Source organism: Diorhabda sublineata, chromosome 5 (assembly GCF_026230105.1).
Source record: "Diorhabda sublineata isolate icDioSubl1.1 chromosome 5, icDioSubl1.1, whole genome shotgun sequence".
Taxonomy (NCBI): domain Eukaryota; kingdom Metazoa; phylum Arthropoda; class Insecta; order Coleoptera; family Chrysomelidae; genus Diorhabda; species Diorhabda sublineata.
This window is the reverse complement of record NC_079478.1, coordinates 34,532,792-34,554,379: the sequence shown is the minus strand read 5'-3', so window position 1 is coordinate 34,554,379 and position 21,588 is coordinate 34,532,792. Positions and strand designations below refer to the sequence as shown.

The window sequence follows — 21,588 nt, the reverse complement described above, 5'->3', positions numbered from 1 at the left end:
CCACCTCCAGGATGTTATCTTTCCAGTAGTTTATAGTTGTTTCTTTCCACTTAATGTGATTGTATCAGTGGACCCAGTTGGCAGAGTATTCCACGCTTATTTCTGTCAGCAACAATACTCAAGATTCTTGTAGATACACTTCAATACCTTCATGACATTGTCCTCTCAGTAGTTGCTGGTTCACTATCTAACTACCTCTACCCAAGTTGTAGGGGCTAGCAAAGAACTCGCTTTATATTTCTGCAATTCAATGTCTCCAATTTGATGTTTACTTTATATGGCTTCTTCTACTATAGTTGTAACTGAGGAAATCCTCTGTCAGTTGAGACTCCTTCCCAAGAGAATCCACTTCCAATCACCACCTCCATGACTTTGTCTTTTCAGTAATTTATTGTAGTTTCCTGTATTTGGCCTCTTCTTCCATGGTTTCCAGTAGCATTTGAAAGAGGCTCTAAAAGAGACTCGTGAAACTTCTCAAAAGAATCTTCTTCACTGAGACTCTTTCCCAAGAGAATCCTCTTCCATTCACAACCTCCATGATTTTATCCTGCCGATATTGTATAGTAATTTCCTTTATTTGTCCTCTTCTACTATGGTTTTATTAGAGTTCTTCTTTTATTTCTGTCAGTAGCACTTCGAAGAGGCTCTCCAAGAGACTCGTTAGTTATTTTTGTCGGCAATACCAGTCAAGATTGTTTTCAAAAATAAACCTTTCTCATTCCTTGTCTCCTTGATATCCTCCAAGTAGTTTATGGTAGTTTACTACAACTGGTCCCTTTTATTGTCGTTATAGGGGTTGGTAAAGGGTCTTTCTAATTGTTGCTGTCACCATCACTCACAAACTTCTTCTGCATGAGATTTATCTTTTATTCACTGTCTTTTTGATATCCTCGAAGTAGTTTATGGTAGTTTACTTCATCTGTCCCCTTTTAATGTTGTTGTAGGGGTTGGTAAAAGGCTCGTTAGTTCTTTTTGTCAGTAATAGCAGTCAAAGTTCTTCTCCAAAAGACTCCTCTCTCATTCCTTATCTCCTTGATGTCCTTCCAGAAGTTTATTTCATCTAGCCCCTTTAATTGTTGTTATGGGGGTCATTGCTAGCTTTTAAATAATACAAGGCGCTGTAATAGTTTGTTTATAATTACGTATAAAGTTTCAAATATGGGGTGTTTCATTTGAAAAACAATTACAATTTGGTGTATGTTTTAATAAGAGATATAAGGAGGGTTTGTCGAATAAATCGACCACCTTGTATAGTAAAGGGGTAAATTGTAAGTACAAACACAAATTATTCATTCTATTATTTATTTTACAGTACAAGTATTTTGTACTTACCAAAATGAAATGAAAAAACCCAATTATTTTAATAATAAATAAAATACACTCAAAAATATCAGTCGAGTTATCGAAAATTTTATATTAAATTTCACTTTTTTGCTTAACTAAATCTTCCAGTTTCTGTATGATCAAACTTAAATCATCACTTTTGGATATCTTCAAATAAACCGCGTTCCTAACGACGTGGAACACCAACCAAGACGGAAACTCTTTAGAAATAATTCTAAGATGCTCCTCCATTTCGACTTTGGTCAGATGTGATCTATAACAATTACCCAATTTATCAACAACGACATCTAATGGCAAAACGCTCTTTTTTTCAGATACGAAAACGTTTCGGGTTAAACGAGCCAATTCAGGTAGACGCGAATACGTTTTTAATTCTTTTTCTTTATCTTCTGATCTTGTCATAGATAGTAACGCCTTCGCTGCCTGTTTTTGTCGTACCTTTTCCAATAGGGCTTTAGGTATACCTGAAAGTAACACAAATAAACTCACTTCCTTTCGACATCTCTTTAAGTCATTTTGTTAAAATTAAAATAACCCTCGTATATTTTGGAAATTGTTCTATTGCCATTTTTTTTTTATTTTGAGTGGTGTATTTCGAAACATAAGTTGTAAACAAAAAAGAATATAAGGAAATACTGAAAAGCAACAGATAGAAAATTCAGTTAACTAGAACAAGAGATAAAGTTAAAAGAAACATGGAAGTTATTCAAAGAAGGATAAAAGAAATAAAAAAATGATTATGCAGCAAAATAATTTATTTATATTATATTTAAAATAAAAGTAAAGAAAATAAAGAGGCATACATAAGAAACAAAGTTAAGAAAGAAATTAAAAAAGAAAAGAAAGAACATAACAACAATTTGGAGAAGAATTTTTTGGAAAAAAACCGAACCGATGGGAGGAAGAAAAATAAAGAACAGGAGATAAAAGAAATAATATAAAAATAAATAAAGAATACATATTTTGAAGAAAAATTCAGTCACAGAGACAGAAATGTGTCATGAAAAGACCAATTGGAAAATGAAGAGGAATTATAAGAAGATAGAAGGTCAAAAGAGAGGAAATCACAAAGGAGGAAGTGGATAAAGCAATAAGGATAATCAAAATAGGAAAAGCGAGTGGAGGTGACAACATGGAAGAAATATTTGGGGTAAACAGGAATGGGATGCTATTAAAGATATTCCTTTTAACATATACTTATCTTCAGGTGTCTTAAAAAGATATAGAAGAATCATAGAGACATAGATAAGGAAATACACTGATGAGGAAATAAAAGAGGAGCAAAGTGCATGTAGAAAATGGAAAAAGGAAAATAGGATAGAGGGATGCATTTTCATCGATTTGAAAACTGCATTTGACTCAATACTCAATACTTGTCATTAATGGGATGACAAAGACAATAAAAAGAAAAGAACAATAAATTGGCAACACCAGATACATTTAAGAAAATGGAAGGAAAAGTAGATATATGGATAATAAAGACAATAGGAGACATCAGAATGAAAGTAAACATCAAGAAATTCAAAGGAATGGTAGTAAATCAAAAGGGTACATGGAGAGATTTAGATGAAAGAATAGAGGATAGAGTGACCACATTTGAATACCTGGTAATAATTTTCTATGACAGAAGCAAAAAGAAATAAAAAAAATGAAGAAATGAAGATCCCAGTTGCAGAAAGTTGCACAGGAAAGAGGAAGAAATGGAGAAACAATACAGCAGACGAATTAAGTAGCAAAGAGCGGAAAAAATAGATACAAGGAGAATGAAAACTAAAATCCCAATACTTTGACACTGCAAATAAAAGAAGAAACATTTTTAAACATGAAAAAATTTACCTTTCAATACTGAAGCTGGTAGTACTTCCTCCTTCTTTTCTTCCGTATTAGTCTGCGCATTTTTCATTTCCTTTAATTTTTTCAAAGCTTGTTCCATCCTACTATTGCAATTAAACATTTGCATAGCTTTGTCCAATACGTCTTTTCCAGTTGAAAGTTTATCTTCGACCGGAGGTTGAGGCAATGGACTACATTCGATATCTGGTACTTTCTCTATATCAAAAGCGGGATGCCATCTGGAAATGTTGTTTTTATTCACAACCATCGGTGGTACCAAAGACAGTAAGAATTCTTCGTGGTAATGTTTAACTTTATTGATTAAAATATTGAATAGGGTACGTCTTCTTTGTAGGAGGATTTCGGATGTCATGTGATCGACGTTTCCAATATTGGGTACTACTAGTAGCTCCCATTGTTCCGTTTTCATTCCGGTTCCAAAGACCTTTAATAGAAAAAATAAATTTTTAAACGGTCATTGGACTAAAAAACGTTGTTTACCTTCAACTTTTCCTGCGAAATTTTGAAAGCTCCGGGATAAACTTCTTTGATTTGCGCCAAATGTTTTTCCAACAAATTTCTCTTCATCATTTCTTCGACGGCGGGTTTCAATTTCCTAAATGTGATTGTTTCCTTTCTGTTGAACATAATTTGACACACTACGTCTATAGAACGGAACATCTCCGCTATATACCTATATTTGTAGGGCAGTGTAAGTGATGGTTTTGAAGTATCTTCCAATATTTGTTTGGCGTAACTTTCTGTCCAAAGAGAAACGGCATTTTTGGTGGGGCTCTGTAGGTTGAATAGATTCCGTCGAGCGCCAAGGTCTTTTTTAGGACTCAGGTACTGCTTTTCGGGGGAGAATACTTTCTGGGGGCTGTAAATCAACGATAATATATTTATAGTTTTCGTAAATACATAACTGAGATAATCACTTTAAAATATAATACGAGGATGGTCCCTGGGCTGACCTATACAGCATATGTTTCAAGTTTGAGGACACCACGTTGTTTAATATTTCATTGGCAACCATCAATAGTGAACGTATTCGACGGCGAGGATTTGGTGAACTTATTGCAATAATTAATCGAAGAAATTAAGCGAAAACAGGCACATTTGGCTAAGAAGTGTTGTTTCATGACACATCTGTTATTACAATGGCCAAAATTAATGGATTAAAGTTTGATATGCTACTTCATGCACCCTATTTGCCAGATTTAGCCCCCTTGGATTATTTTCTGTTCCCAAACTTTCGAAAATAGCTCGGTGGTCAAATATTCTCCAACAATTAAGAGGTGATGTAGGCAATTAATGACGTTAACTATTCTTAATATAAAAAGGGTATCGAACTTATTGAGCATCGCTGGGAAAAGTGTATGGAGCTAAAAGTAAATTATGTTGAACATAAATATATTTGTTTTCAAAATTTTCGTGTGTTCTTTATTAGGCCAGGTACTTATTAAACCATCCTCGTAGTTCAAAATTAATTAAAAATAATAGATTTTAAAATTAGAAAGATAATTTTGAGAATTTTTCCTGCTGTAACCCAGTAAACATTCAAATATTTTTTCAATTAAACCATTTTTTGCGATTATTTGAAATATATTTTGGTTGCAAAGATTCCCTATATGCAACAAGTGCCTCATAAAATAACCTACAATAGAAAAGAATTTTTAGAAACATTCCTTGTTCAAATATATAAATAAACAGATATATTTGTAATTCATTTAATTATTAATAAATGGAATAAACTATTTATCTTTCTTCAAATCACCTTCTGAGTCAACACAAAACAACAAACTTCTTGGAGGCAATTGTTTGGTTTGAATAAATACCTACTTGATTGAAAATAAACATTTTGGAATAGACAACCTTGAACTACTTCAATGTGACATATTTTTTAAATGCAGACTTGACAGAAATTTGTTTCCTATTGTGGTTACAATAATATCTTAATAACAAAATAAATTAAAAATTGGAAAATAATTCACAGACGAAAAATACATCTAATCATCAATGGAATGAAACTTTCAAACGTTCAAAAAGTCATTATAATAATGATGATGTTGATTATTTCTAATATCATTTATTATTTTGGATAGTTATTAAATTTAAATACGAAAATACAAGTTTCATTATTATTAGGTCATGGAAAGAGACTGCCTTTTTTTGTGGTTGTCAGAAAAATATAGTGTACAACAAGCGTTGAAAATATACTATTTTCATGTATTTCGTTTTCGGCGTATTTGAGATAAAAATGAGACCTAAGTTTGGATACCAAAACCTTTTTGTACAGTAAAATATCCAAAAACCATTAATTCCCCGATTTGTTTATGAAAACCGTACTTAAAATTTTTTTAAAACATTCTCGTTATTTTCGGAGAGAAAATACGAAAATGAACTATTTAAGAAAAAAAAAACAATTGAAAATCATAATTCAAAAAATTTTTAAATATTAGAAATTTCTAAAAATTCATTTTTGTGTAAGTTTCTCGAAATTTGGCAGATGTCCATTTAAAAATGGCCGCCGTGGGGGTAAATACAAGCTTTTGCCGTAAGTTTCGATGTTGATGGTGAAGTTATTTAAACCTTATTATTTCGAGTGATTTTGCAAAATCGCTTCTTAAAGAGTTGCTACCAGAAGTGTCAGATTTCCTCCCGGAAACGTGACCTAAAGTTTGCCCTTGTACCTTTCAGCAACCACTAGGTTATCACTTATGAACGTATCAGTGGAAATCTTACTTGCAGATTAACTGAAAACCCAAGAATAGCTAACATGGGTACATACAAGAAAATCAATTGTTTACCCCACGGCCGCCATTTTGCGTCGATATGTTTTCTTGTATTGCCCAACTGATAGATATCCGAAAAACTACCATTTTCAATAATTTTTTTCTATTGTTGAAACAAAAATGAGATTTAAGTTTAAAAACCAAAATTTCAACCCTTTTTTTGTATTATTCAAAAATAAAAATCGTATTATTTAATTGTATTATAACTTTTATTAACAACAACAAAGCATGAAGAAAGGGATCCTAACCTAACCTAAAAAAACATTAATTTTTCGATTTTTTCAAATAAAGGGTGGACTCCCCCTGTAATTAAAAGAGAAAGAGAACTTTTACCAGCCCAAAACCACGATCCAAAAGCAATTTGTGGCATATTGCTTATTTGTGATGAAGAGAAAATAATTGTTGGACTATTTTTTAGGTCTTTTCTTCGCATATAATTTTGCAAACGCTTCAGTACATCAATCATTGTTTAAACAAAAGGGTTTGTCTAGTTTTTACAAATTTTTATCTGTTTTTGAGGTCCAAGGACATCCCGACTATTCCTTATCCTTGACTGACAAAATTCACTTTTAAATTGCTAATTCCAGTGGTGAACTGTCTTTATGAGTTAGACACCATAGACAGATTTTGTAAGTTTATTTGGCACTTTTTTTCAATTTGATATAAAACTGGATTTTATAACATATTCGAATAATTTACAAAGCAAAAAAACTAGTTAGTACTTGTTCTTTATTGTTATGCCAGAAATTACTAGATGAAGTAAATACATATTTTTTATCACACCTCATATCTTTAAAGGTAAAAATAGTATTTCACTGATGAAAAAAATAAGTTCCAAATAGTAAAGGACAGAAAAACTTTAAGAAGGCGTTAAAGATAATTTTTTAGACAAAAATCGATAAATACCGGACAAATATTTGCCCTTTTTTGAACATATGCCCATAATAGAAAATATTTTGTTTTTTTCAATATACTATTGAATATTGTTCTGTAAAGTCAAAAATCTAGCTACTATTAGAATAAACTCACCTGCTTTCTACTTCCAACTCAATTGTTTTGAAAGTCTTCAATTTGGGAGACTCTGGAATCTGAGATGTCTTTTTCTCAATATCTTTTAATTTATTAGAATTTTCTTGAAATCTGGATATTGAGGCTTTCAGTTCAGCTAAGCGAGCGCTTCTTGTCAATTTTCGTTTAATTTCTTTCAATGAAGGCCCCTCTGGTTTTTCTCCGACTTTATCTAATGCGTTTATATTTTTTGTTGGAGTTCTAGGTGGTGTGACGTGAGATTTCTCTTCATTAATAGCGGTTACGGTCGTTTCAATTACTTTGTTTGAATCGTTTTTCATTTTATTAAAAAAATTTTGAATATCTGGTTGTTTGCAAGTCGATTTCAAGTTTTTATTTCTTACAGCAATAACTTTTTTATTTTGTACTCTATTAGCAATTCTGTTATTCACAATTTTATTAGATTGATAATTTTTTTCCTTTTCTTGTAATTCATTCGATTGTTGAAGACATAATACATCTTTTATAACACTCTCTGCATTAACTACATTTATTTTATCATTTTCAGCCAACTCACCACAGGAGTCTTCATTGTCCAGTAATAACACTTTTTTTGCACGATTTATTTTAATATCTTCGGCTGCTGACCGTTTTCTTGCATTAAAAAAACATGCAACTGAAGGTTGAGCCATGTTATTAAAATATACGTAATTAAATATCAACAATTTAAAAATTTAAAGGTCCAAGCACAATGTAAACAACACCTAACTCTAAAAGACGGTTGATGGAATAGTTCGATTTCCCTCCATAAATTATCTGACAATAACGTCAGTATAACTTTAGTCCATTTTTCGAGAAGGGATTTTTAAATACCCAATAATATTTCAAATATGATTTAATAATTTTAAAATTAAAGAATATATGTGATTGTTCATGATATATAACACTATAAAATTCTAAATAATGGTATTATTTGTTTTATTTTAGTTAACTGTCGTACCAACGGAAGGAGAATAAACTAAATTTCACTAATTAAAAAAATAGATTCCTTTTCTTTAAAATCAATTCCAGTTGGTAGTAAGCTACTGTCAACTTATTATCCTGAACTTTAAATGTCAGTGAGGAATTTCCATAGAGTGTGTTTATTTTTATTTTGAACAATAAAAATATATTTTGAATTAAAAAATATAATTTCAGACAACCAATATGTGATGAATATTCATGACACAAATAAATGTTTTAAAAGGTAAGAATTATAAATTAACTTACATACATATAAGTGATCTCTAATCTTTGTGATAAAATGATAGATTTGAAAATTCTGTACAAATGCAAAATTAACCTAATCAGCTTTACACGATAATAGTCTAAAAAATTAAAATCAATTTATTTTTATCTATCTACAGAAAGAGTTGCCTGTCAAATCAATTTTTAAATAGATAAAATATTTAGAGCAATTACTCATTCAATAACTGATAAAAATTTTTATTTACCCTAATTTTCGATATACAATTTACATTTACGAGAATTTATTTAAAACTTACGAAAGTGTAATAAACGAAGTTTATTTTATTTTGTATTTTGGACTTTAATTAATATCAAGGTTGAGTATATAATTAACAATAAAAGTTATAAATACAGAAATAGATTGTCGGTACAAAAACAAATATTTATATATTAATTTTAGTAGAAGACTTAAACAGTTTAAGATGGAAGATTCAGACTGTAAAGTTGAAAGTGTAACATGAAATTTTATTAGTAAACAATGTCCAAAAGTTCTGAATTGGATTCAGTTAGCACGGTGCTTTGGCTTCAACAAGCAGATGCACTCAATACATTTACAAAAATGTGGTACCATGTCTTCCTGTGGGCATTTTTTTCATCTATATTTGTTCATACAGTAAGTGATACTTTTCATAATACTGATATTAATACCATACTTTTATTTATTTTTTTCATTGTTAATGATTCTGAAATTAATAATTTTGCAATAAGATAATTTCCAATTAAATTTAGAACTTTTTACAATATTTATGAAACTTTTTTATTTTATAAAAAAGTAATTTATTATTTGTACTCATTAATGCTATTGTGTGATCTCTGTAGTTCATAAATTTGGTTTTAATAATCAATTTTGTTATATTTATGATGTAGATATTGTTCAAATCTTATTTTTCATAAATTGTTTGAAGAAATTTCAGTTTTATGCTATCACCTTGAATATGTTATATTTTTTGTTGTAGATAGCTGGATTAATAGCATTCCTAACCCTTAGAAAACACAGGTTCGGTAAATTTTTTCCAATTGCAATACTAGTCATGGGTGTGATAACGCCAGCTGTAACAGGCGTAGTAAGTAGCGCGGCAATTGCTTTTGTATACAGAGCATCGAGTTTACCAATGAATCCACTTTACGCTCTATTTTGGGGTTGTGGTCAGACATTTTTAACTGGGTGCATGGGTTTCACAAGAATATTGGCAACACTATAATTCATTAGGTTAATAAGAAGAAGTCCGGAAGATTAATAGGTAATAACTGAAGCATTGTGCACCTTTTTCGTAATAAAACTACTTTTGTTTTATTCAGTATATTGTATAATTGAAGAGGTTTTTATTAAATTTTATATAAGTGAGAAAAGAAGATCCATTATTTGTTTAAAGGTACAGTAATTAATTTAACTATGCAATGAAAATATCAAAAAATTTAGATTCAAATGTATCATTTTCCTTGTTGATTAGTTTTAGCACTACATATCCTTGTGAAGTAGAAATTTTGTCCAAATTCCATTGAATAAAGTTTTTTATCTTTGTTTTTGGACATCATCTCTAGGGAGTTTTTTTTTCAAATTTTGTTCAAATGCACTAAAAATCGTTTGTCATTGATTTTTTTGGAGGCTGTTTCTAATCCTAATATTAGCAATCATTATTCGAATTTCTGATGCACTAGAATTAGACATCATCTTCAAGAATTGTCATACAAAATTCATCAGAAAAACAGGAGAATTAGTTTCTAGTTTTAGCACTATATATGTCCTTGTGAAGTAGAACTTCTGTTCACATTGTCTTAATATCATTTTCTTAATTTTTGGTCATCATCTCCAGGAGGTTTGCTACAAAATTAGCTGAAAAAAGAAACGAAAATTGTATATAATTCCACAGTTATTCTTGATTCTGGCAAAGACCCCCAAATACTCGATTCACCAGAATTTGGATGTCGTCTCTGGGAGTTTGACCCCAAAATTCACACAACTGAAAATCGTATCTCAATGGTTTTTTGGCCATTGGCTACCACCTCCGAGTACTTGTTACTCCTGAATTTGGACGTCATCTCCAGCCAGTTTTCTCACCAAATTTGCACAAAACGAACCGAAAATCATATCACAAGGGTCTTTGGTCATAAACAATCACTTTCAAACACCTGGAGCTTAATAATTTGGGCATAATCTCCGGGAGTTACTCTACAAAATTAACACAATCCCACTGAAAATCATCTCTCAATTATTCTTTTCGACCGCGCTTCTAGATTCTGGCAACGGCAACCTTCCCCCAGTTATCTGATGCAATAGAATTTGGACATCATCTCCAGGAGTTATGTCCCAAAATTTGCGGTAACGGACTAAAAATCGTATCTCAGGGATTTTTTCATTCGCTATTCTCGATTCTATCGGCATAGACCATTAACCGGGTACCTGGTGCACTCGACGTTGGACATCATCTCCAGAGTTCTTTTACAAAATTCACAATAACGAACTAAAAATCATATTCTAAGGACATCATCACTGGAAATTTTCCTGAAAATTCGTCGCTTTTCTTGGTTATGTGGTTTTCTATGATTGTACTGGAATGAGGATATTGGGAAGTTTAATATTTTTTCAATGAGATCTTCTGCCTACCTAAATAATGGAAACATAAATTACTTGATAACATTTTGTGGATTTAAATTTTGTGTTTTCCTTTAATTTTGTTTATTTTTATTTTATTTCATTATTTTTTTGTTAATACGTTACCTGAAAAATACTTTATACTAAAGTGTCGTTTTTTACTGTGATATACGTTTTTTTATATAGGGTGTTAACGAATTATAGTGTCTAACTTTTACCTAAAATTACTTTCAATAAAATAATCAATTATATTATTATATCCCCCTGAATCGGAACTATATGAAAATAGAAAGTTCGGAATGTTCTAAAATGTAAAATAGAATTATCGTATATAGAATTTTTTTGTTATATACAATGTGTATCAATAAAAATTTAATTTTCTGGCAATACATTTGTATTTAACAATATCGAGAATTGTTTTTGGAAAAAATTGATCACAACTAAAAACTACGTTCAAATATACAATTGAATTGAAATTTAATTTTTGTTACTTTAAAATAATTTTTCCATTACAACAAAATAAAAAATGATTCATATTTGAGCGTAGTCTTCTTTTAATTACCAATTTTCGATATTGTTAAATGTAAAGGTATTTCACCCTTGAGCATAATCATATTTTTTGAATTACCTCGTATACGAATAAAAATTTTTAATATCTGTTAACTGAAATTTCCGTTTCACATTATTTCAAACGTTTTATGAAAAATAATATTTTTTCCTAAAATTAATAATAAGAAAGTTTTCCATATAATCAAATTCTGAAATATTATATTTGTACTTTTAGTTCTCTAGCTCCTGGTCTAACAATTTATAATGACTAGTCCCACCATGCTGATGATTCACACTGTATTCAATTCAAGATTATTCAAAATTGTTTTTAAATTGAAATGAATTATCATTTGGAGAATCTTTTACGATTTTCGATATACAAATCTTCATTTATTGAAAGATTTTTTGTAAAAGTTACCACTATCAAAGAAAAAATTTGATACATTTTCATAATATTATTGAGTACATATAATTTTTAACGATTTTTTCCGACTTTAAAATGCAGAAAATGAGTGAATAATGCCACTAAAGTATATCAGATTTAACATGGTGACCTCCCCCCGGGCACCTGGTGCACTGGAATCTAGACCGGGCATTATATCCTGTCTACAAACTTCACCCGACTGTACCTAAAATCGTATCTCAAGTATGTGTTGACCGTTCTTCTCGAATCGACCGACTTCCTTCTAGTACTTGGTGGACGTTATCTACAGAAGTATTCCTACATAATTCTGGCAATAACGAATACCCTTCAAGTATATGATCTACTAGAATTTGAACGTGGACGTTATTTTCGGGAGGTTTCCTATAAAATCTAATGGTTTACTACATTCGAGTACATGAAGCACCAAATTTTGGACGTCATCTCCATGAGTTTTCCTCAAAATTGGGTTAACACAACGAAAATCGTATCTTGATGATTTTTTCTACCGTTCTTCTGGATTCTGCCATGACCGGTCACCCTCCAATCATGTGGGGCTGCAGAATTTGGATGTCCTTCCGGGGCTTGTTTTATAAAATTTGTGAAAACTAGAAAAAATTATATCAATGAGGTTTCTGCTTATTACCTACCACCTCCAGGTACCTGGTGCACCAAATTTTGGGCGTCATCTTCGAGAGTTTTTCTACCGTTATCGATTCTGCCACGGCCGATCACCCTCCAAGCATGTGGTGCTGCAGAATTTAGTTATCCCCCTGGGACTTGTTTTACAAACTTCACCCAAACTAGATGAAATTAGTATATCAGTGACTTTTTTGCTTATTAGCTACTAATTTGGAATTTGGATGTTTTCCCGGAACTTGTTTCATAAAATTTGTGAAATTAGTTTATCAATGATGTTTTCGCTTATTAGCTGCCTCCCCCAGGTACCTAGTTCACCATAATTTGGACGTCATCTTCATGAGTTTTCCTGCTAAATTCACGTAAACGAAACGAAAACTGTCTCAAATAATTTTTCGACCTCTCTTCTCAATTCCAAAATCAACGAGAATCAGAGCAGATCTAGTGCACTAGAATTTTGCCATCTTCGTGAGTTTTCCTACAAAATTCGTGGAAATTAACCGAAAGTCGATCTCAATGATTTTTTCCTGTACCAACTAACCGGGGGTAGACGCCGATGTCAGATTATATACTTGTAATATTTATGAAAAGTTATAACAGAGGCCAGCAGATATTTTGGTGCTTGGATATTTGGAACTGATTCACTCTAAACTCATATAACATACCCAACATATCGCCCTACGAACAAGAGTAGAAATTTGATCGTTCCCTTGTTCATAGAGCTAAATATAATATTTTTCGTGTACGTCGTCGGAAAAGTATAATGTACAACACGTAGAGACACTAGATATTTTCTATTTGTGTGCTCTATCAACTAGAAAGTTGTACAAGAATATTTTTCTAGTCAGTCGTCGAAAAAGTGTAGTGTATAACACGTACGGAACCGGATGTTTCATATTTGTTTGAGAAGATTTGGTACAATATGCAATTTTTTATGAACATAATTTTGTATACATAAAATCAGTTTTAAATTCAGGAAGACCAAAAATTTGCTGACCTGTACAAATATATTATAATTTTTGTAGTTGTTTCAATAAATTATTTATAATAAAAAATCACGAATATAAAATAAATTATATAATTGTGTACATTTCGATGCACGTTTTTTTACTATAGTTGAGGTTATGTGCATAACATTTGTTCTTAGTTTAAATGTACTTGTTCTGTTTTAATTACAAATTATTTTTGAGGGTTTTTTCATATTTTCGCAATAATGAAATATCAAGGAAACGTAATAATCGACAACAAACGTAATTTTCACGTTTTAGTGAAAATATATGAGAATTGTTTGTAGCCCCTTTTTTAAAATTGGATTGTATGCTAAAAAAACATTTCTTCATATTCTAACAATTATTTTCTATTTAAATTTTCAAAAAAATAAAAAAAATTTCGTGTAAAGTATATTTTTTCATTGGATGAAGTATTGTGTATAATGTATAGTTATTTTAGTGCCTACCAAATGCGTGTTCATTTTCCAAATTTTAAAAATATACTTTACATTGTTTTCAATATTTGTTACTATTTTTTTGAGAAAGTTGAAAAAGTTGTTTTGGGCTTTCAAAAAAGAAGAAAAAATTAAAAAAAAAAGATTAAGGACTACTAGAAACTGGCTTATATTAAAAGATAGATACATTTCGATGAATTGGGGTTCTGTAATCCCTATTTTTGTTGTCTCAGTGTTGAACAATGAACTTTTTATTAACTCTTTTAAGTCCTATTATCAATATAAAGTAAATAAAGACATAAAAGATGAAAATGATTATTGAAATTAATTTTTATGAGTAGACTAAATTGTTTTTTTGACATGTTTTTGTATTGAGACACTACTGAAAGCATTTTAGAGTTCAATAAGAGAAAAATAAATTCAAAAAGTGATTTAACACCACTACAAACATGGTTATTAACAGATAGTCACATTTCGATGAATTGGTGCTCCGTAGTCTATATTTTTGTTTTCTCGGTGTTGAACAATAAACTTTTTATTAACCCTTTTAAGTCCTATTATCAATATAAAGTAAATAAAGACATAAAAGATGAAAATGATTATTGAAATTAATTTTTATGAGTAGACTAAATTGTTTTTTTGACACATTTTTGTATTGAGACACTACTGAAAGCATTTTAGAGTTCAATAAGAGAAAAATAAATTCAAAAAGTGATCTACTACCTATACAAACATGGTTATTAACAGATAGTCACATTTCGATGAATTGGGACTGCGTAGTCTATATTTTTGTTTTCTCAGTGTTGAACAATGAACTTTTTATTAACTCTTTTAAGTCCTATTATCAATATAAAGTAAATAAAGACATAAAAGATGAAAATGATTATTGAAATTAATTTTTATGAGTAGACTAAATTGTTTTTTTGACACATTTTTGTATTGAGACACTACTGAAAGCATTTTAGAGTTCAATAAGAGAAAAATAAATTCAAAAAGTGATTGAACACCACTACAAACATGGTTATTAACAAATAGTCACATTTCGATGAATTGGGACTGCGTAGTCTATATTTTTGTTGTCTCAGTGTTGAACAATGAACTTTTTATTAACTCTTTTAAGTCCTATTATCAATATAAAGTAAATAAAGACATAAAAGATGAAAATGATTATTGAAATTAATTTTTATGAGTAGACTAAATTGTTTTTTTGACACATTTTTGTATTGAGACACTACTGAAAACATTTTAGAGTTCAATAAGAGAAAAATAAATTCAAAAAGTGATTGAACACCACTACAAACATGGTTATTAACAAATAGTCACATTTCGATGAATTGGGACTGCGTAGTCTATATTTTTGTTGTCTCAGTGTTGAACAATGAACTTTTTATTAACTCTTTTAAGTCCTATTATCAATATAAAGTAAATAAAGACATAAAAGATGAAAATGATTATTGAAATTAATTTTTATGAGTAGACTAAATTGTTTTTTTGACACATTTTTGTATTGAGACACTACTGAAAACATTTTAGAGTTCAATAAGAGAAAAATAAATTCAAAAAGTGATCTACTACCTATAAAAACATGGTTATTAACAGATAGTCACATTTCGATGAATTGGTGCTCCGTAATCTACATTTTTGTTTTCTCGGTGTTGAATAATGAATTTTTAATGATCAAATACGAAGTTTTTCTAGTTATATATACTGAGTGTTGCTTTTTTACATCTGATCGTCATCTTATCAGCTTGCTCTGGTGTAGAAAGAGAATTCAGTGAAACAAGCATAACATCTTCATCGACTTTATCTGTGAATACACTATAGTAGACTGTATAGACACTGTTCAATATGGTAGCCAGTTTCTATAACAGTCTACGTGGCAGCATGGGGTTTAATTCCTCCAATTCATACAAGACCATGTTTCTAAAGAATCTATAGCCTTTGGGGATCAAGATTGCTCAATTGATTGTCTTTAATTGAACTTTTCTGGGAATTTATTGATTGGGGGATGGTGAAGTAGCAGTATCCTCCACAGATATGGCAGTGCTTTCTCATGAAGATGATTTCATTTGAAATAAAGTATCCCTAGAAGTTATAGATGGCTTTAAGTATGATTTTATAATGAATTGGGGATCACAACACATTATTCAACCAGTTTTCTCAGTGATTAGTTTAAAAAACCTGGAAATAATTCAAAAATGAATAATAAGAATTGTTTTTTTATCGGCTACAATTGATATAATGTGTATAAATAAAATTTCTTATAGTCTATTTGAGTTTTAGCAACGACCAATACATTTATACTAAATTTATGAGAATGACAGTTTCCCCCAAAAGTTGCACAACGTTTCAAAACAACTACTGAATTAAAAATTAGAATATTTTACTGGTAAATGTGATGGTGCTAATGGGAATGTATAACAATTAGATCAAACCACAGCTGAATAATTTGAAACGGTATTGCAGTTGAAATGTAACGCTCGGTTGTAAATTGATGTATTAAAGTTGAATTAAAAATGAGAGGAATATCTGTCCTACTACTCTTTAAGTAAACAAACAAAACTAAAATTATTCATCAATAACTCTTTAAAGTAATTGTTTTTCGTCTCAAGTCATGTTCCCCATCGTTTTAACAATTCCGGAAATCTTTCGATTGGAACTTTCATCACCACATTCGTTTGAATGTGACGAGAAAAGAGTCTTAGGGTGATGGATCAAGCGAATAGGTTGAAGCTGGTAGCATTGGAAGCTAAAACTACGTTACACCAAATCTAGCAACTTCTTTCACTCGCCTAAAAAAGCGTTTTTTCGAATTCTGCAAAGTGAACTTCTGAGGCGGCGACAACTTTTTTATTCGATCCAAATGTCTGTCCGGTGAGTAACTTTTTTCAAGTTTGTAAACAAAAAGAATCGCGTGGGACCCAAACTAGATAATACAGTCGATAGAGTAGTAGTTCGTAGTCCAATTTGACTGATGTGAGCTGGTGTGTTATCCTGGTTGAAGAGTTTTTTCTGAAGTTCGGCGTTTAATTGGCATTGGTCAAATAGTAAATGAAACCTTCCAGAAAAAGGTGACCATTTCTGCTTGTTTTGACTGTTCATTCACTATATTTCGACTACTGTCACGAAACAAAGCAGAAATTCCTTCTGATTGCGTTTAAATAATGTCAAGCACTGTTCTGGAGCGGTATCGTGGTTGCACTTTTCCCGAATGAGTTCTTATCGATAGCTCTCTCATTTCACAACTTTCGTGGAGTTTTTATCCACATGATCATATAAAATGTCTACTAGCTCGCGCACCTTCAATTGGCGATTTGCAAAAAACGTGCCCTTTGTCACGTTATTCTCCGTGGGAGTCGTTTTTGGGTCACCCGTATTTGGTTCATAAAAAACTGAGTAGCTACCTGGATGGTGATGACTTATCGGACTGCCCTCGTAGATAGATGTATACATAAAGGTGAAGTTAATAAAAGAGTGTTAGAATTGGAAATACATTTAATCTTGACTACTTTTTATTTAGTTCGGTATAATAATTTGTGAGTTTCGAAACAGATAATTTACAATGAAATTTTTCCATTTGATTCGATTCGTGATTTTGCAATTGACATTTTTACTGCAAATATTTGTTTCAAATTTTACAGTTGAAGTTTGTTCTACGTGAAATAATGTATAGATTTTACCTATAGATTTTTTTATTATTTATACATATATACTATGAAAGTGATCAACTATGTAAGTAAGCCACTAGTTAGACTTATTATTTTGTATATATCGCGCACTGTACATAAATCCAAATGTTTAGGTTAAGTAAAAAATTGTCACGCCTAAGTCAATATTGTATTTTTACTTTAAAATCTAAAAATAAATAGTAAATATTTATGATGTCTTTAATTTTACGTCCAAGGTCAAAAACAGATGCTGACCCCTTTTTAATTTCGATCATTTCTGCCGGTAATAAATATTTTAGTGTCTAATGCAAGGCACACACGCTACGGTTTACCGGAGAAGGTATACGGTTTCAAGTTTGCCTGTCCAAATCATCATTAATTGGAAATGGAAATTTTAAAATAATAAAGTCGTATAGAGATGAAAAACGAAGAGTGTATTATATAGAAAAAACATGAGATACAGAATTGCGCGTGTGAGTTAACCAAACACACTCACGCGCGTGAGAAAGCCCGTCCCTCTAAGCATCAACCCCCGTATAAATCCACGGATGGATGCAACTCTTTCTTTCTTCGAAAATGGCTGAAATTTGTTATAAAAATTTCATAATTTCAATATTGTTTTGTAAAAAAACAATTTTTGAGATTTCATTAAATTAAAAAAAAAGATTCCGATACCGGGAATCGAACCCGAGCCTCCTGGGTGAAAGCCAGGTATCCTAGCCACTAGACCATATCGGATATATACAAATGTTGTTACATCATCCATAGCAAGTAAAATGTATTATTTTTTTTAAATTTATTAATAGGCGAGAATTTTGGTTAAAAAATTACAAGTACTACTACTCCTTCTATTCTCCAACAACAAAAGGATAGTGGAAAAACATCTGTTAGGACCAAAGACAACCAGAGATAATTTTCAATTTACTTTCTTAATAATAAAAGTTCAATTTTCCAAAAGCCAATTCCAATTGATGTATTTCTATTCTTTTTGTATTTCATTTATAAAAAGGGGATAGAAACATTGCTTTAAGATTGATCTGGAAAAGAATAGGAATCATTATGAAAGCCCCTGTATTATAAATTAGTCGACTAAAGACGTACATATACATACATCATTAAACATTTTTTTAATAATATCATCAATTCTGATTTTATTTGTTGAAAAAAATAAGTGTGTTCGTTGAAAAAAATAATTGGCCCATGGGGGGATCGAACCCGCGACCTTCGCGTTATTAGCACGACGCTCTAACCAACTGAGCTAATGGGCCATATGTTTTAGCTCGTCTTAAATTGATATAAAAGAAGAAGTAATAATATTTACATTAAAAAAAAGTTTATAGAAAATAATTCATTGTAACGGAAAATTAATAGAAGAACATAAAATTCACTATACTCAACAAAAAAGTTCCTTTTATTGCCTCTAGTTTTTTTAAATCTAGCTCGACGATAAGTTGTCTACCCACACGTTTTGGTACCGAAAGTTATCATCTTCAGAGACTGAATTCAAAGTTCCTGTCATACGTTTGACACTAAATTTGAAGGTCAATAATTTGTTGTCTAAACACACGTTTTGATAACGAAATTTCTCATCTTCAGAGACTGAATTTAAATCTCAATAATTTGTTGCCAAACACACGTTTTGTGAACAGAAGTTATATAAGTTGGTGATATTCATACTGAACACACTGTTTACACTACAACTACAGCTACACTCACAATTACACTGTGTGACTAATAACCAAGTTATCGTCTTCAGAGACTTAAGATAAACTGGAACCTATTAACTTGACTTACCTGTTTTATAATAAATTTTCCCACCAATAAACCTTCTCCCGCGGAAACCTCCTTGACGGCAATCTTCACATTCATTCCTTGGCTACTAAACTATAGAGTGGGCTGTAAGGAATTGTCCTTTTATTCCTATTTAAGCTAAACTTACATCAATGCTTTCAAATTTTACAATATTAATACTTTTGTCGTAATTAAAACTCCCAGCTTAATCAGCAATTACTCGATTTTCCAGTCCGTCCATATTATAAATGAGCTATGTGCTCTTTAAACCGGACAATAACGGATCTATTAGTCTGCCCAATATACTTCCCGTCACAATCATCACAGCTGGTTACATATTATATACCCTCTGTTAAATATTCCTTTCTATCCTTTTGTATAAACAGGATTGAAAGGTATCAGAGCAAATTTTTCTTGTTTTTAATTTTTTAGTTTGGTTCCAAAAATAAGAAAAAGAGTGTAACACACGTTTTGATAACGAGAGTTATCATCTTCAGATACTGAGTGTTGTCTAACGCACGTTTCGGCAACATAGTTATCATCTTCAGGAACTGGAGGTGTGTTGTTGCCTCATAAACGATTAGAGAGCAGGTTATAATCATCAGAGGCCGCAAATAAGTCATTTTATGAGTATTTTAATTAATAAAAGCATATTTGCCGCATCTACAGAGTTTCATTTCAAACCAGCCCGTTAAGGTTATATTTTACATCAAGGATTCAACAAACCAGTTTTTAACTTCTCGTTCTTGGGCGTACCGGGTGAGGTCAAAAATATTTCTCATCGGTATAAATCGGTTTCGGTGAAAAAAAAAAAAAAATAATTAAAACAACGGTTTGTAAGAATTCGCTTATAATTATTCAGAGATTCAATGTACATTGTATATTGTATATATTTCCAATAGGTTTTTCATATAAATATTGGTGCTTCTAGTATGGAATTTTATGACACTTGCGTCATTGCGTCTAATAATTTCTATAACTAAAATTTCAATAGTCGCAACGGTGAAAATCAGAATTTCTCTGTAATCACCGCATATGTCTACAATTAACTCGATCTATATTTGTTCCCCCTCTAAAAATTTTTCACAGATATTCCTATCGACATGGTTTCAAAGCTGTAACACCTATGGAAAATGGTCAAATAGTGATATAATTATGTTCATTTCAACCCTTTATGGATATAAGTGAACAAAATGAGAAATTTTGAAAAAATATTCGACAAATTTCGAAAAAAGTGCAAATAAGCGATCGATTATGTAAAATATGGGAATTGGTGAGGATGGTGTCGAGGACAAAGATCAAATAACATGATAATTTCTAAAACTTGACCAATAAAAATGATCTTTTTACATTTTTATCATCTATATTGAAAAGTTTCTAAGATTGAACGTTTATTAAATTGACCGGAAAGTAAATTTGATCGAAAGTTATGCTTCAAAAGAAAATTTAATTGCGTTAAAGCTTAAATTTTACAATGTGGATTGATTTATTTGTTAATTTGCAGGGGTATATCCGGCTCGACGGACTGAAAAAACGTTTCTTTGTAATAAATCACTAAAGAAATAGTCACATATTTATATATTTATTATTTATAATGAAAAATCTAACATGGAACGATATAAAACAAGTTTAACATTAACTGGGACGATTATAAAAGTCTATATGATAAAAAAGAACAAGAGAACAAAGAAAGAATCCTTTATGAAATTTAGTGGTGATAAATCAATTTATACCCAATTTTTAACTATATCCGGCTCGAAGGACCAAAAAATATCTTTTGGTACAAAATCTTTGGAATAATCAAACACAATTTTGTATATTTGATTTATATTGAAACAAATCTAATATGGAATAATATAGAACCAGTTAAACATCAATTGGAACGATTATGAGATCCCGTTTGATAAAAAACCACACTTGAAAAGAATCCTTTATGAAATTTAGTGGTAATAAATCAATTTATACCCAATTTTCAACTATATCCGGCTCGAAGGACCAAAAAATGTCTCTGCACTAAATATTTGGAATATACAAACCCAATTTGGTATATTTATGATTCATAAAGAAGAAAATCCATTATGTAAGGATATAGAACTAGTTAAACATCAATTGAAAAGATTATAAATTCCCGTTTGATAAAAAAGAACATTCGAAAAGAATCCTTTATGAAACTAAGTGGTGATAAATTAATTTATACCCAATTTTGAATTTTATCC

General features: G+C 30.7%; 2 protein-coding genes and 2 non-coding genes across 6 annotated transcripts; 1 reads left to right on the top strand and 3 right to left on the bottom strand.

Moving 5' to 3' along the window:
* Positions 1-1,288: 1,288 nt before the first annotated feature.
* Positions 1,289-8,515, bottom strand: LOC130443722 (DNA replication factor Cdt1). The gene is made up of 4 exons (XM_056778481.1): positions 7,002-8,515; positions 3,679-4,057; positions 3,181-3,622; positions 1,289-1,808 (listed from the first exon to the last, which is right to left on the bottom strand). The coding sequence occupies exons 1-4, from the start codon at positions 7,670-7,672 to the stop codon at positions 1,417-1,419; spliced, it is 1,884 nt and encodes a 627-aa protein (XP_056634459.1). The 5' UTR covers positions 7,673-8,515; the 3' UTR covers positions 1,289-1,416.
* Positions 8,088-17,786, top strand: LOC130443723 (transmembrane protein 170A). 3 transcript variants are annotated; one of them, XM_056778482.1, is made up of 3 exons: positions 8,088-8,226; positions 8,668-8,880; positions 9,224-17,786. In XM_056778482.1, exons 2-3 carry the CDS (start codon positions 8,746-8,748, stop codon positions 9,467-9,469), a joined length of 381 nt encoding a protein of 126 aa, XP_056634460.1. In that variant the 5' UTR covers positions 8,088-8,226; positions 8,668-8,745; the 3' UTR covers positions 9,470-17,786. The 3 variants fall into 3 exon arrangements, with proteins under 3 accessions (XP_056634460.1, XP_056634463.1, XP_056634461.1); XM_056778485.1 differs by having other exon boundaries at positions 8,110-8,226; positions 8,671-8,880; XM_056778483.1 differs by lacking the exon at positions 8,088-8,226 and adding an exon at positions 8,464-8,583 and having other exon boundaries at positions 8,671-8,880.
* Positions 17,787-18,247: 461 nt separating this feature from the next.
* Positions 18,248-18,319, bottom strand: Trnae-uuc (transfer RNA glutamic acid (anticodon UUC)). Its single transcript has one exon. It is a non-coding gene; the product is annotated as a tRNA-Glu (tRNA).
* A 456-nt stretch (positions 18,320-18,775) lies between these two features.
* On the bottom strand, positions 18,776-18,849 carry Trnai-aau (transfer RNA isoleucine (anticodon AAU)). The gene has a single exon. It is a non-coding gene; the product is annotated as a tRNA-Ile (tRNA).
* Positions 18,850-21,588: the final 2,739 nt, after the last annotated feature.

Bases quoted from the DNA above. Each gene is read 5' to 3' on its own strand.
- LOC130443722 (XM_056778481.1), bottom strand. From the start codon at position 7,672: ATGGCTCAACCTTCAGTTGCATGTTTTTTTAATGCAAGAAAACGGTCA. The intron at 4,058-7,001 runs GTGAGTTTATTC...GTTGATTTACAG, and splicing joins GAGTTGGAAGTAGAAAGCAG to CCCCCAGAAAGTATTCTCCC. The intron at 1,809-3,180 runs GTAAATTTTTTC...TGTTACTTTCAG, and splicing joins ACCAGCTTCAGTATTGAAAG to GTATACCTAAAGCCCTATTG.
- LOC130443723 (XM_056778482.1), top strand. From the start codon at position 8,746: ATGTCCAAAAGTTCTGAATTGGATTCAGTTAGCACGGTGCTTTGGCTT. The intron at 8,881-9,223 runs GTAAGTGATACT...TTTTTGTTGTAG, and splicing joins CATCTATATTTGTTCATACA to ATAGCTGGATTAATAGCATT.